This window comes from Strix aluco, chromosome 19, assembly GCF_031877795.1.
Source record: "Strix aluco isolate bStrAlu1 chromosome 19, bStrAlu1.hap1, whole genome shotgun sequence".
NCBI lineage: Eukaryota > Metazoa > Chordata > Aves > Strigiformes > Strigidae > Strix > Strix aluco.
The window spans coordinates 12,012,416-12,025,065 of record NC_133949.1 but is presented as its reverse complement, the minus strand read 5'-3'; the positions used below and the strand labels follow the sequence as shown (position 1 = coordinate 12,025,065).

General features: G+C 38.4%; 1 protein-coding gene across 7 annotated transcripts in view; it reads left to right on the top strand.

Moving 5' to 3' along the window:
- NCOR1 (nuclear receptor corepressor 1) overlaps nucleotides 1-11,540 on the top strand; it is a 74,446-nt gene extending 62,906 nt beyond the window's left edge. For 6 of the 7 annotated variants that reach the window (XM_074845403.1, XM_074845398.1, XM_074845404.1 and 3 more), the window contains 10 exons: nucleotides 149-645; nucleotides 1,099-1,227; nucleotides 1,788-1,945; nucleotides 2,196-2,419; nucleotides 2,856-2,993; nucleotides 4,876-5,018; nucleotides 6,301-6,354; nucleotides 7,465-7,686; nucleotides 8,240-8,422; nucleotides 8,658-11,540. In XM_074845403.1, coding sequence (XP_074701504.1) covers nucleotides 149-645; nucleotides 1,099-1,227; nucleotides 1,788-1,945; nucleotides 2,196-2,419; nucleotides 2,856-2,993; nucleotides 4,876-5,018; nucleotides 6,301-6,354; nucleotides 7,465-7,686; nucleotides 8,240-8,422; nucleotides 8,658-8,845 — 1,936 coding nt within the window. In that variant the 3' untranslated portion in view covers nucleotides 8,846-11,540. Of the gene's footprint in view, nucleotides 1-148; nucleotides 646-1,098; nucleotides 1,228-1,787; nucleotides 1,946-2,195; nucleotides 2,420-2,823; nucleotides 2,994-4,875; nucleotides 5,019-6,300; nucleotides 6,355-7,464; nucleotides 7,687-8,239; nucleotides 8,423-8,657 lie in introns of those variants that run through there. The other variant, XM_074845405.1, reaches the window with a different exon arrangement.
- The last annotated feature ends 1,110 nt before the right edge of the window (nucleotides 11,541-12,650 follow it).

Sequence of the window (12,650 nt, the reverse complement as noted above, 5' to 3'; positions counted from 1 at the left end):
ATTTATTGGAAATGATCCAATGTGGTTTCACCAGTCCAGTTTGGATAGAAATTAGTGTCACAAAAGTTTCACTTTGTTGTCTGCGTGATATGGCTCTAGTTCTTTTTTTCATGTGATATAATTCAGAATATTCAATGTTTGCCAACAGGCAGCTCACCCCTGGAGCTCCCTCTATTACTCAGGGGTTGCCAGCTTCACGTTACAATACTGCTGCTGATGCCCTTGCAGCACTAGTAGATGCTGCAGCCTCTGCTCCTCAGATGGAAGTTGCCAAAGCAAAAGAGAACAAGCACGAAGGAGCCAGGATAGAAGAGAATATGGGACGCAGGTCAGCTGTGGTTACTGAACAGCAGCAGATGGAACAGAAGACACTGGAGGTAGAAAAGAGGCCTGTCCAGTGCCCGTATACATCTGCAAATTTTTCTGGTGGCAAGCCCCAGGGACAGTCTTCATCAGTAGTCTATTCAGAGGCTGGTAAAGAGAAAGGACCTCCTCCTAAATCCAGGTACGAGGAAGAGCTGAGAACTCGAGGAAAGACCACAATTACTGCTGCTAACTTCATAGATGTGATCATCACTCGACAGATTGCTTCAGACAAGGATGCACGAGATAGGGGCTCTCAAAGTTCAGATTCTTCCAGTAGTTGTACGTATCTTAGTAACTATCTACTTCTTTGCTGTCTGTCTTAGCCTTTTAGGGAAATAATAAGATATGAAATGGTTCTGATGTTTAATGATAAAATATTCAGCTCTGCACAGTAGAAACACTTCATAGACAAATACAGTTTTTGCCTATAGTGACTCAACATTCTTGCAAAATCAGAGTTGTTTGCTTTATTCAGATTCCATGCTACAACATGAAATGCAGGATAATAGGGCTAACCTTATCAGAAGTCAGGAAACATAAAATTATTTAGTTTATGTTGGAACACTGTTTTGTGGCAGTATTTGTATGACCATGGTTATGAGAAAAATACAGTGTTTTGACTTTTATTTCACTGGCGTCATTTTAATGGAAGCACTAGTGTTGCTATGTACAGGCAACAAAAATTTTCTGTGGTATTTACACCTTATTCCACAACCTTTGCTTGATATTCAGTATCCTCCCACCGGTATGAAGCTCCAGGAGATGCCATTGAGGTGATTAGCCCTGCAAATTCACCTGTACCTGCTCAAGAAAAGCTACAGCCCTATCAACAAGAGACACCTAAACCAAGCCAGGCAGAGAGTAAGTTTATCTGCATATGCAAATGTTCTCACAATTATCTTGCTTATATTTACCAGCTCCACGAACTCAGAGTTGGGAGTGTTTAACTGCTTACCACATTCTTAACTTTTCAGAAACTTCTGTTGGAAGTATGTTGTTGCAGGGATCTGTGGAAAAACTAGAGCAAATGTATTGGAACTGACACCTGGCATTAAACAGAGCTCCTTTACATTGCAGTGTAGCTGATTTAATAACAAATTTATTTTCAATATATTCTTTAAAATCACTGCCTATTGGTGCTGATGCCCACAATTTTTTACCTATTAGTAAAGCTTTAAACTATTACAGTACAGTTTGCAGGTGAGAAAGGAGCTGAAATTCACCTGCATTGTGGAATGAAGCTTTATTTATCTATTCTAAATTGTAGGGCCTATATATGAAGGAGAAAAAGGTGCTTACACAGGATGCCTAAAATCTAATGCAGAAATGCCTAATCTTTTAAATTTGCAAGCGTAGAACTTCCAAACCTTGAAGCTTCAGTAATACCATCTTAACAGACTGACCTTTTCTTCTTCAACTAGATGACCCAAACAGGCAATATGAGGGGCCGATTCACCGCTACAGGACACAACAGGAACCCCCTTCACCCCAACAACCTCCACCTCCCTCTTCCCAAGCAGAAGGCATGGCACATGTGCCCAGAACCCATCGACTTATCACCCTTGCTGATCACATCTGTGTAGGTTTATTTGCATGCATCTTTTTAGATGTGAAAAGTTAATTTTGATGATGAAAACACATGTTTTGGAACATAATACCAATGCTGTAATTATTAGTTTTACTTAACGATATTATACAATAATATGTCTGAACTTACAATCATCTCATTTGTTGCAGTCAGTCTCATATCCATCTAGTTCATGAATATGTATGCTCTGGCCAATGTCTGACCAAGATCTCTTTTTTTGGTTTTTTTTGACCACCATCAGCAAATTATTACACAAGACTTTGCTAGAAACCAAGCAGCGTCTCAGGCCTCTTTGCAGCCTCCCACCACTACATTCCAGAATTCCACCCCTGCTCCAACGCCTGTTTCTACCCGGGCAAAGACATCGAATCGCTACAGCCCCGAGTCACAGTCGCAGTCTGTCCACCACCAGCGGCCAGGTGCTAGAGTGTCACCTGAAAATCTGTCTGACAAGTCCAGGGGAAGGTAATGCATGTATTCAGTTTAACTGCAAATTTATTTAATGCCCAAATATGATATTTATAAAAAATAGTGCAGTAGTCTTGATGTAGATCAGAAGTAGAGGTATCTTTTGGTCTTTTTTTTTTTTTTAGGCAACATCTGTCTTGCACTATTTTTGACAATTGCTTGGCTCCATAACATAGCTTATAACTTTTCCCTTCACTTCTTATGCTTAATTTCCAGTCTTTAAGAGGGGTGAAGATGTTTAATTATATAGACCTTATCAGAGTCATTATGGACAATTCAAAGTCATTTTTTTAAGACCACCAAGCATACTAAAGCATGTAACACATATAACTAGACATAAGAAGTTATGTAACAACTGGAATGCAATTACATGTGTTAACTACTGCTTTACATGCATTAAGAGTACTTACCTGTCTCTGAATTATGGATGTAGACCTGGAAAATCTCCAGAAAGGAGTCATGTCTCTTCAGAGCCCTATGAGCCGATCTCGCCACCTCAGGTACCGGTTGTACATGAGAAACAGGAAAATGTTCTTTTGCTTTCCCAAAGAACTGAGCCTACTGAACAGAGGTATGTGCAAACCTGAATTTTAAAAACATTATTCTGGATCTTTGTGCTGCAAACAGTATCTTTATTAAAAGATACCACAGGCAAGTTGAATGCTAGTGCAAAAGGGTCAACAGTGATTAACAGAACTTGCTACTTGGGAGATGCTTTGGGAAGCCTGAGTGAAATGTCATCTGTACATGTTCTGTCTTAAGGTTCTTGTGGGTGCCAGTTCTATAAAACTGAGATGGTTTTTGGGAAAGGTCCATTTTCGACAATTTTTATTAAATAATTTAGGCTTCTTCTGCCTGATTGGCTTCCTGGAAGTTTGGAGGAACCCAGGCTTCTAACACTTGTGATTCTAGAGCAGCTTATCACATGAAATATCACTAAGCTAAGGAGCTTAATTTCCAGGAGGTGTGAGGGGGGTGTCAGGAGGTCCATGCGTTGAGCAGCCCTGTTTCCCAGGGCTATTTGCCAGTCTGCCAGATCTGCATCATAAAACTACATGAGATCCCTGGCAGCCTGTGTCAGTGCTGGTGTCTTCAAACGTCTGGCAGATGCATGTTGGAATGGATGCTTCTGTTGTTTGCTTTGCTGCCTGCTGAAGAAGGAATAGCACCCAGCATGCTCACCTTGTACTTTATTTAAGGTTCATGCTGGTGAAATTGATTCTTTTTTTTTTTTTTTCCCCCGCCCCCTCCATTCTGCAGTTGCTGGCAGGGCTGTTACAGTCCATGATGGATGTTAGCTAGATGTGAAGGGATTTTCAGGAATGTGGCAGGGAAGATTGCACTTTTTAGAACTTTGAGGATCTTGGCCTAGGAAACCTAGAGACTTTGTCTCTTTTGCTTTATTGTTAAATGATTTCTTAATTTAAGTATGGGGTGGGTTGTTGGGTTTTTTTCTTAAATTAAAGCTGATTTGCCAGATTGCTGCTGCTTAAACAAACTCAAGTATTCTAAGTGCCACAGTGAACATCCAGTTGATCATTTTTATCCACTTTTGAAAACAGTGCAAGCTGTTCATGACCCTGGTATCAGCTTAGATTTTTCACCTGATTTTTTTTCATGCTTTACTTTATTATTTTTTTCTTAAAATTCTATAATTGGGATACTACTACTTTTATCATCTTTATAAACAGCCTAAAATTTGCATATTTTAAGATCTGAAGAGAATATGCACCCCTTGTCAGTTTGACATTTACTTCAGCAATTTTTTTACACTAATGTGACAGAAATTACGTGCAGTTACTGTGCCAGCTACTGTGAATGTAAAACTGATAAAGGGTATGATACAGGATATAGATCCTGGTCTGAATTTGTGCCATAGAGCAAGGATGACTAACTTGGCAGCTCTTGAGCCAGATTTGTCCATAAGGTTATTTTTCCTGGTTTCTAAGAATGCCTGAAGTAGCTTATTTGCTTTGGACCATGTGTGACAGGATGGGTGAGCAGACTTAAAAAGAAATACATCCTTTTTAGTGGCATACTGGGAACAAGAGTGAAAATATGATTGTAAACAGGAGCAGCTAGGGTGAGTACTTGGGCTTTTAGCTTAAACCTTTTGTCACCTACCGATTTGCAGTGCAAACTTCAGCCAGCTTGCAAGGCAGAAGTAGGCACCCCTGAGATAATTTGTAAGAGCATTATCTCTGTACTGCTTTCCAGCACAGACAATGACTTGGTCTTTTTTTATGTGAGCTGTAGAATCTTAAACCCTGTTCCCTGGATAAAGCAGGTGTTCTTGGAGAGTCATTAGATTTGTCTAGTCCCCAAAAAACAGGCTGAGGAAAGAGTCTTAAAGCTTGTATGAATGTTGGCAGTTTCTGCCTGACTGCTTTTGGAAAGATTTAAATGTACATCTTGGAAAATGTTCTCTCTCTGACACATGTTGGTCTTGACAGGACTGACTCTCGCTCTCCAGGTAGTATAAGCTACCTGCCTTCTTTCTTCACCAAACTTGAGAACACTTCACCAATGGTAAAATCCAAGAAACAGGAGATATTTCGAAAGCTGAACTCATCTGGTGGAAGTGACTCTGACATGGGTATGCAGGACTTGTCTTTTCCCTAAATTTTTCCAGCTTAAGCTTTATATGACTGCCATCTACAGATGTCCTAACCTAAATATGTTTCAAATAACATATGAATGATTATAAATCTATGGATATAAAACACATATATAATAATTTATGACCAAAGAACTGGAAGATTGTTTGATTTTTTTTCCTTTTTTTTCTTTTTTTTTTAATGCTAGTGTATGTAGGACTGTAACATTTAAGCTTTTTAATGCTTAATTTAAGAGATGGAAATGTTTTCTAAAAACCATGGAAAAAACACATAAATAACAAGAGAGTTGTTAAAACCTGACTTATTCTAGTTAACTTGTGTCTGTAGTTTGCTTTGTATCAATGTTAACTATTACACATTTTCCTTTTTGGAAAGGTGTCTTGAAACTGAATGCTTTGTGTTTTCTGGGCCCTTATGATTATGGCTGTTAAAAAGACATATTTTAATATAGTTTCAGTAATGGATACTGACATGGTGGAATATGATACTAGAACTATGTTTTTTGTCTTAGAAATCTTAACAGAACTTTGTATCAAAATTATCAGTAGTGAGATCTGCTGTTTGTGAACTCAGTACCTAATCGTGTTTATTTGGAAGTGAATGCTCTTGCATTGAACAACAAATTAATCTGATTCTGAGAAACAAGGCTGTGTCAGTAAGGGTTGCAGTATTCTTTTTATTGGAGGCCCATTGTGTGCACGATAGATTTTTGCTCTGTTGAAAACCTCATGTGCGTGCTTGGCATACAAGCACACTTTCCATTGCTGCCAATTATCTTTTCATTTATATATATATCAGTGTTATGGTTTAAAATCTTTATTGTCAAATTGGACATAATATAGTAATGGGGGGGGGGTGTGTGGTTTAGCCACTCCAAAGTTGTTGCCACTTATTTTTTTTAATACAGACAAATACTCAGTCTGTAAGGTTCATATGTTAAAATATCTATTTGGCAAATCAAATGCAGTTTTGCATTTTAAAGTACAGAGATTATGAAATTTCAAAAAGTCAGTCTGCTTCCTGAAGTAACATCTTTAAAAGAAGATTAGCTGTGACCATATAAGATACTTTTACCCTGGTATGGATCATTTTCCTGAGAAGACATAGATGTATATTCATCTTGGAAAACCGAGAAAGAAAAAAACAAACATTGAAAATAGTTCAAAAGTAATTATACCTTGTGCATTAGGACTAGTAGTGATCACTTACAGTGATTATCAGTGCTGAAAAACTCAATGAAATGTTGTGTTTTAATTTCAGCAACTGCTCAGCCAGGGACTGAAATATTCAATTTGCCAGCAGTCACTACCTCAGGTAGGTTTCTCAGTAAAAGAAACAACGTATGTTTCTGAAGAAGTAAACTAATGTCATATCTTTCATTTATATGCTTTGGGGAGTCCAGTAAATGAGGAAGATGATGAAAATTTAAAAGCTAATAGCCTACATGAACATTTGTTTCCCGTATCACAGGGAAAAGCAAAATGACCAAAGGATGTTTCAGAAAATACTTAAATGGAAGCTTAAGCAAGAATGATTTATTTCTGTGTCCTCTGCAAATCTTACACAGAGGTAGAAGTCATTAAATTGGTTAGCATCTCACTTAAAATTTAAATATAATGTAGTTCAACAAAACTTGAGCTTCGTTTATCAAATACAATTTACTTTATAAACTGGGGTATTTAAAAATACTGCTTTTTTTTTTTTGCTATGATAAGTACATACTAAAACCCACCAATTTTCTATGAGATGAGGAAATTAAATATAATCCATACTTTTACTGAGTTAAAGAGGCAAGTGAGGCAGATAACTGAACTGAAATGTGGGAGATAAGAACTGATATATCTGAATCTTGAGTTGTATCACAGATTGACTTTACATGATTTTGGCTAGTCAGTGCCCCTTCAGGTACAGTGCTTCTCTCTTTTAATTGGAGAAAGTACTGATCTCCATTAATTTAGATGAAAGACAAGCTTTTGGAATAAATATTTGCCACATATCACACTTCATAAAACAAATTAGTATGGATTATTGAGAGAAGTATGTTTCTGGTCTCTTCTCTTACAACTGAATAATAGCTGCAGTTTTTACTTAATATGCTGTCACAGTCAGCACGCTCAGCATCCTTCGCTATTTGGAAAAAAACCAACAAAACAAACAGTAAAAGTTACCGTCTTGCGAGGAGTCTGACATTCAGTGACACTACTGACGTAGCTCTTCAGTGTTTGCTGGCATGTCTAACTTGTAGCTATTGTGAGCTGCTTTGGAGCATGTAGCTTTGCATTTAAAACACTCTCATCTTTGTTTTTTTTCCCCACTTTTCTGCCTCTCGCTAAAATCTTTTCCCATATCCCTTTGTAATTTCTCTGAGATATGTTTTTTGCCTCCCCTCCCACTTTTCCCTGTATGTTTTCTTTTATCTCCCAGGTGCAGTCAGTTCTAGGGGTCATTCCTTTGCAGATCCTGCCAGTAATCTGGGTCTGGAAGACATTATTAGAAAAGCATTGATGGGAAACTTTGATGACAAGAGTGAGGAGCATGGAGTTGTAATGTCACAGTCTATTGCAGTAGCACCTGGCAGTTCCAGTGCTGCAGTATCAGCAAGTAATGAGACACGTAGGGAAGAAGCTAATCCATCACCAAATTCAGGTGAGGTATTGCAACTCCTAAATATTTCATGGTCTTAAAGAAAAAAATAAATTAAGGGTTTGAATAAACTTGGTGTCACTGAAAATCACTGCCTTTCCTCCAAAAGTGATAGAGATGGTGTTTCCATTCCCTCTAGTGGTCCTGGCTTTCAGAATGGTGCTGGTGACTTCAGGAGCATTAGCCAGTATTTCCTGGAGAATGACACCACTGATGAAATGAGGAAGAGATAAGAGGGTGTGTTAGATACCCAAAGCTTCTCAGTGGTTTGATGAAAATGCTTGTGTAGTACATCACCAATAAGGAACACTTGAGAGTGGGAGCTGGCTTGAACTGAAAACATCTCCCTTCCTAAAAATGGAAATATAATTCTGTTGTGATAAGAATAGGGATTTTCCATCAGTGCTGTGTTGGAAGACTAGCCTATACGGACACTAATTGTAGTAAATCAGCATTCCAGAAGGCACCAGTGTGAAACTTCTGTTTGCTGCTACAAACATACAGAGGCTAAAACGCAGTGTAACATTTTTGTAAAATCTGTCCCTTCTCTTTCCAGGAGGGGGAGTCAGCAAGCAGAAGCTAATCGGCAAGTCAAATAGTAGGAAGTCTAAGTCTCCGATTCCTGGACAGGGATATTTGGGAACCGAAAGACCTTCTTCTGTCTCATCTGTACATTCAGAAGGGGACTACCATAGACAAACTCCAGTGTGGGCCTGGGAAGATAGGCCTTCATCAACAGGTGAGAAATGGGTTTCTTTCAAACTTAACAAACTAGATGTGATATTTGTAGAAAGGTCAGATATAGACATACTGTAACATTGGTATATTGGTCAAAAGTTTACAGCAAGTGAGGATTTTCTGAAACAGATTTGCTGCTAGTTGTCACAATGAAAACCAGACTATCTTTCAGATACAGATCTCTATCTCTTAGAACAGCTCATGTTTTTGACTTGGAGAAACTCTCTTTAATTCAGGTTCAACACAGTTTCCTTACAACCCACTGACGATGAGGATGCTCAGCAGTACACCGCCAACATCCATTGCGTGTGCCCCACCGTCCATGAGCCAAGCAACCACTCACCAACAGAACAGGATATGGGAGCGAGAGCCTGCACCACTGCTTTCAGCACAATACGAGACTCTGTCTGACAGTGATGACTGAACTATGCAGATATTTTTTTTTTTTTTAATTTGCGGGTCAAAAAGAGAAATCTATTTTTGACTTGTGCCCACAGAGACTTTCCAAGAGAGCAAGGGCCACACAATGAAGAATTGATGGAGAGTCCGTTAAATGCCTTCTGCACAAGCCGTGTGTTGGAGGATAGTGGTCAAGAAGGTTGACTTACTAAAGATAAATATGTAAAGAGTTTTTAAAAATGTGGACTATTCCTGTTCTACATCTATTTGTAAAGAAAAACCATAATGTCTTTAAATCATTCTTCTGTAAATAGAGAGTACTTTTTGCAGTGTTTTTTCCCTTGCTATAGTATCTGGTGTACTTATGTTCAAATCATTGCCTAAACTTTGGGGGTCATTTTGTAATTTTTTTTTAAGCATTTTCTCCAGCGTAGAGTACTCTTCATAACCCTAGCCTCCCTACCAGCCTAGCCTAACCATAACCCTAGCCTCCCAACCAGCCTAGCATCATTACCCATTTAATGCCGTGCCACTTCTTGCAGGCATTGTGCTTTTATATATATATATTTTTTTCCCCTAGACACACTTTCTCAGTGGTGTTCAAGCTCTTGTGAAAATGTTGATTTTTAAGACTGACCCCTTAATGAATTCTGTACATTAACATAGTCCGGTTCGCTGGAATAAGATGATATATTTCTTTGAATTTTAAATTCTGCCACATTGTAAATTTTTGGTGCAGTTGGTTTTATTTAGCAACACTGCAGAAATATTATTGCATGGGTATGTTATGGTTCATTTTTAAAAGGATAAAAAAACAAAAAGAACAGCTTCTGGAGGCATACCTCACTGTTATGCACACTGGGAATTTTAACTGTGCCCCAAAAGCCTATCTTAGTGTTTTCTGTTTCTGCATTGTATGCAGTCAAAACAGGCTACTAAATTTTACTGTCATATTTAACCGCAGCAAATGGCTTATCTGAAAAGAGGCTCTGGGTGGGTTGATAAATCCTTTAAGAAGAAAAACCTCTACATCCCAAGTTTAAATAAAACAAAATGCTTTTATAGAATAATTGAGCAACATACGAGTCACCTATTTGGCTTCTGTTACAACCTGTTTGAATAGGTACTGTGATTTTTACCTTCCTCCAGTCTGATTTTAAAATCTTTATTTAATAATTATTTTAAAGTCTGCATCCCCATCCCAAGCTCCCCCATCCCTATAAGCAAGCTTTTGGTGGAAGTCCTTACGAATGCTTGGCTTAACTCCTAAAGTGTGCAATACTTGTTAGGGTGATTTTTATTTTTATTTTTAAATTGTATATGGTACTAGGAGAGTCTCCTTAATCATTCATCTATCATTCATCTATCAATGCCTGCTATGATATGCTTGTAGCTCATGTATACATACATCTGGTTAGTGATATCACAGGGTGTCCTGACATCCATCTTCAAAAGCATCTTACTTTTTGCTGCACTGACCTCAGGAAGTAAATTTAAATCTTCTGGGGTAGAAGGACTGATTTACAGATAGCACTGAGTTGGGGGGTGGCATGGTCTGTCAGATTCCAAACTGCTTTTGCATCTCATTGATGAACAGTCTTTGCCTTGAAGTTATTTTCCAGTCAAAGTATTTTTAATTTAACACTGTATTTGCAATATGTTGTATGGAAGGTAGAATGCAGCTGTGTAACCTTACGCTGTGTAAGCTCTACATCTTATGGAAGAACTGTAATGGTCCAGTTACAAAGAGGAGGAAGTACAGAACTATCTGTCAATAGCAAATTTATTTGGAGTACTTCAGAGGAAAGCCTTTTGGCCCCAAGTGTGGAAAAGAAAAAATCCAAAGGAACTCATTTGAAAACTTGACACTGTGTTGCAAATACGGGATTATTTTGCTACTTTTTTAAACACTACATAACAGTAGATGAGTTGGCAGTCTTAAATCTTGCAGTTTTTCTCTAAGAAAGATTTTTCTCACCCTCCCATCCTTTATCCTTCTGGCTTAAAGTAGTGAAGTTTTCATTCTGTTTGTAGACCTGTGCTCTTATTTTAACTTTTTTGTTCCCACAGCAACATATACTGGAAACCAAGTTGATCTGCCCTTTTTGTAGATTTAAATTTGGAGTGGAGAGTTAAGTTCCATTCTAAAACTCACTTTTTTCACTTTCGTAGTGTAACAAATACAACGTGAAAGAGGCATGTACAGACAAATGTCTTATGCTAACTGTACAGTAAGTAGAGCATGTTCATTGCAAAGCTTCATGTTATTGCTGCTGCAGCAGCAAGATACCCCCAGTAGGATAGTCACTTTCTCCTAAGATACAGCTTGAGTGGCATTTGCACATAAAATGTTGCTGCATTTTTGTTTGTTAGCCGAGTTCTAACTTCTCCAGTGTAAAACCTCTCCAGAGCCTAAATTAGGGTTTACCACAATTCCAGTAATCTTCAAGTATGGAACTACATCTGACCTGTTTCAAACAGGAAGGTGTTTGTAAATCTTGTTTACAAAGTGTAGTTTACTACAAATTTTTAACTGATTTCTGATCAGCGCTTTCACAATGCTTTCATCTTGATATGTTTCGTGATTCTGATATGAAATCATTTAAGACTTGAAAAACCCATGCATCATAAAACTCAACTTTTTTTTTTTTCCACACAATGTCTTCAGTAGACAGTGACTTCTGGATTCAGACCAATCAATAAAGGGGATCAGTTCTCCATTTGCTTTTCCTGTGTCTCCCTCTTGTTTTGCAGCATCAAGCTATGTTCATGAGAACAGGCAAAACACTTCCCTTAGAGGGTGCTGCAGGCTTCCCAGTTAACACTGCTGGAGTGTCCAAGGTCTGCCACTTAAAAACCAAAAAACAGAACTTTAAAGATTGGCTCTAATGTGTTAGAGCCTTTCTGTTAGTACAACCATGCCTGTAACAGCCACACTTTTACTTTCTAGCTTGCTGAGCACAAAGCTGTGTATGCATCTTAAGTTCTTCCAGCTTCAGTGAACATCTACTCTAGAAAACCCACGTGCCTCTTCTTAGCTCAAAGTTAAGCAGAACTGAAGCCACTAATGCTACTGTAAGTAAACTTAATAATGATGCAATTAATATTAAGGGTTGTACCAACCAGCGGAAGTTCTTACAAATGAGAAGTTAAAATAATGCTTGGTTGGTGACATAATTACAGTTAGTTCTACTATCCTGGCTAAATATGGGTAACTTCTGGTTTAATTTTCCTTTAACATTAGGCTTCCCTGCAGGGCAGAACTTAAATTCTGTTGTATAAACAGGCTGTTGGTACTAGATGCACATGAAGGCATGTAGCTTGCAAACCTGACGGTTTGTACACACCGTCTTTTCCAAGAGGAAGCCTCAGTGTTCTAAGCACTGACTGTTCCAAGAAAAGGAGGGCAGCAGCTTTGGCACTCAGTGTGCTCTTGACTAGGGTAAGGTAGCTGAGTGTTTTATTTCTGACAACAGCTCTGTTTTGGTAACATGGTCTCACCCCTCCTCTGAGAGGGCATGTTCTATCTTTGGATGCTAAATGCTTTGAAGAAAAACACTTGATCTTCAAGCAACCTGTTTGAAAAGGAGATGGAGCTACAGCTCTGTCACAGTACAGGTATAGTCTGGGAAATGCTCTGTTGAAGTTAATACACGCTGACCTGTAGCGCTGACAAAAGTAGACCCTGTTGTGCTAGCCAGCGTGTAAAGAGTGAGACAATTCCTGCCTGTTTTCTTTTCATGACTTAGCTTTACTATAGCCATGTTTTGAAACTGAATACTTCTGTGAACAGTCAGGAGTAGCACAAGTAGTACTCCTCGACTTAACTG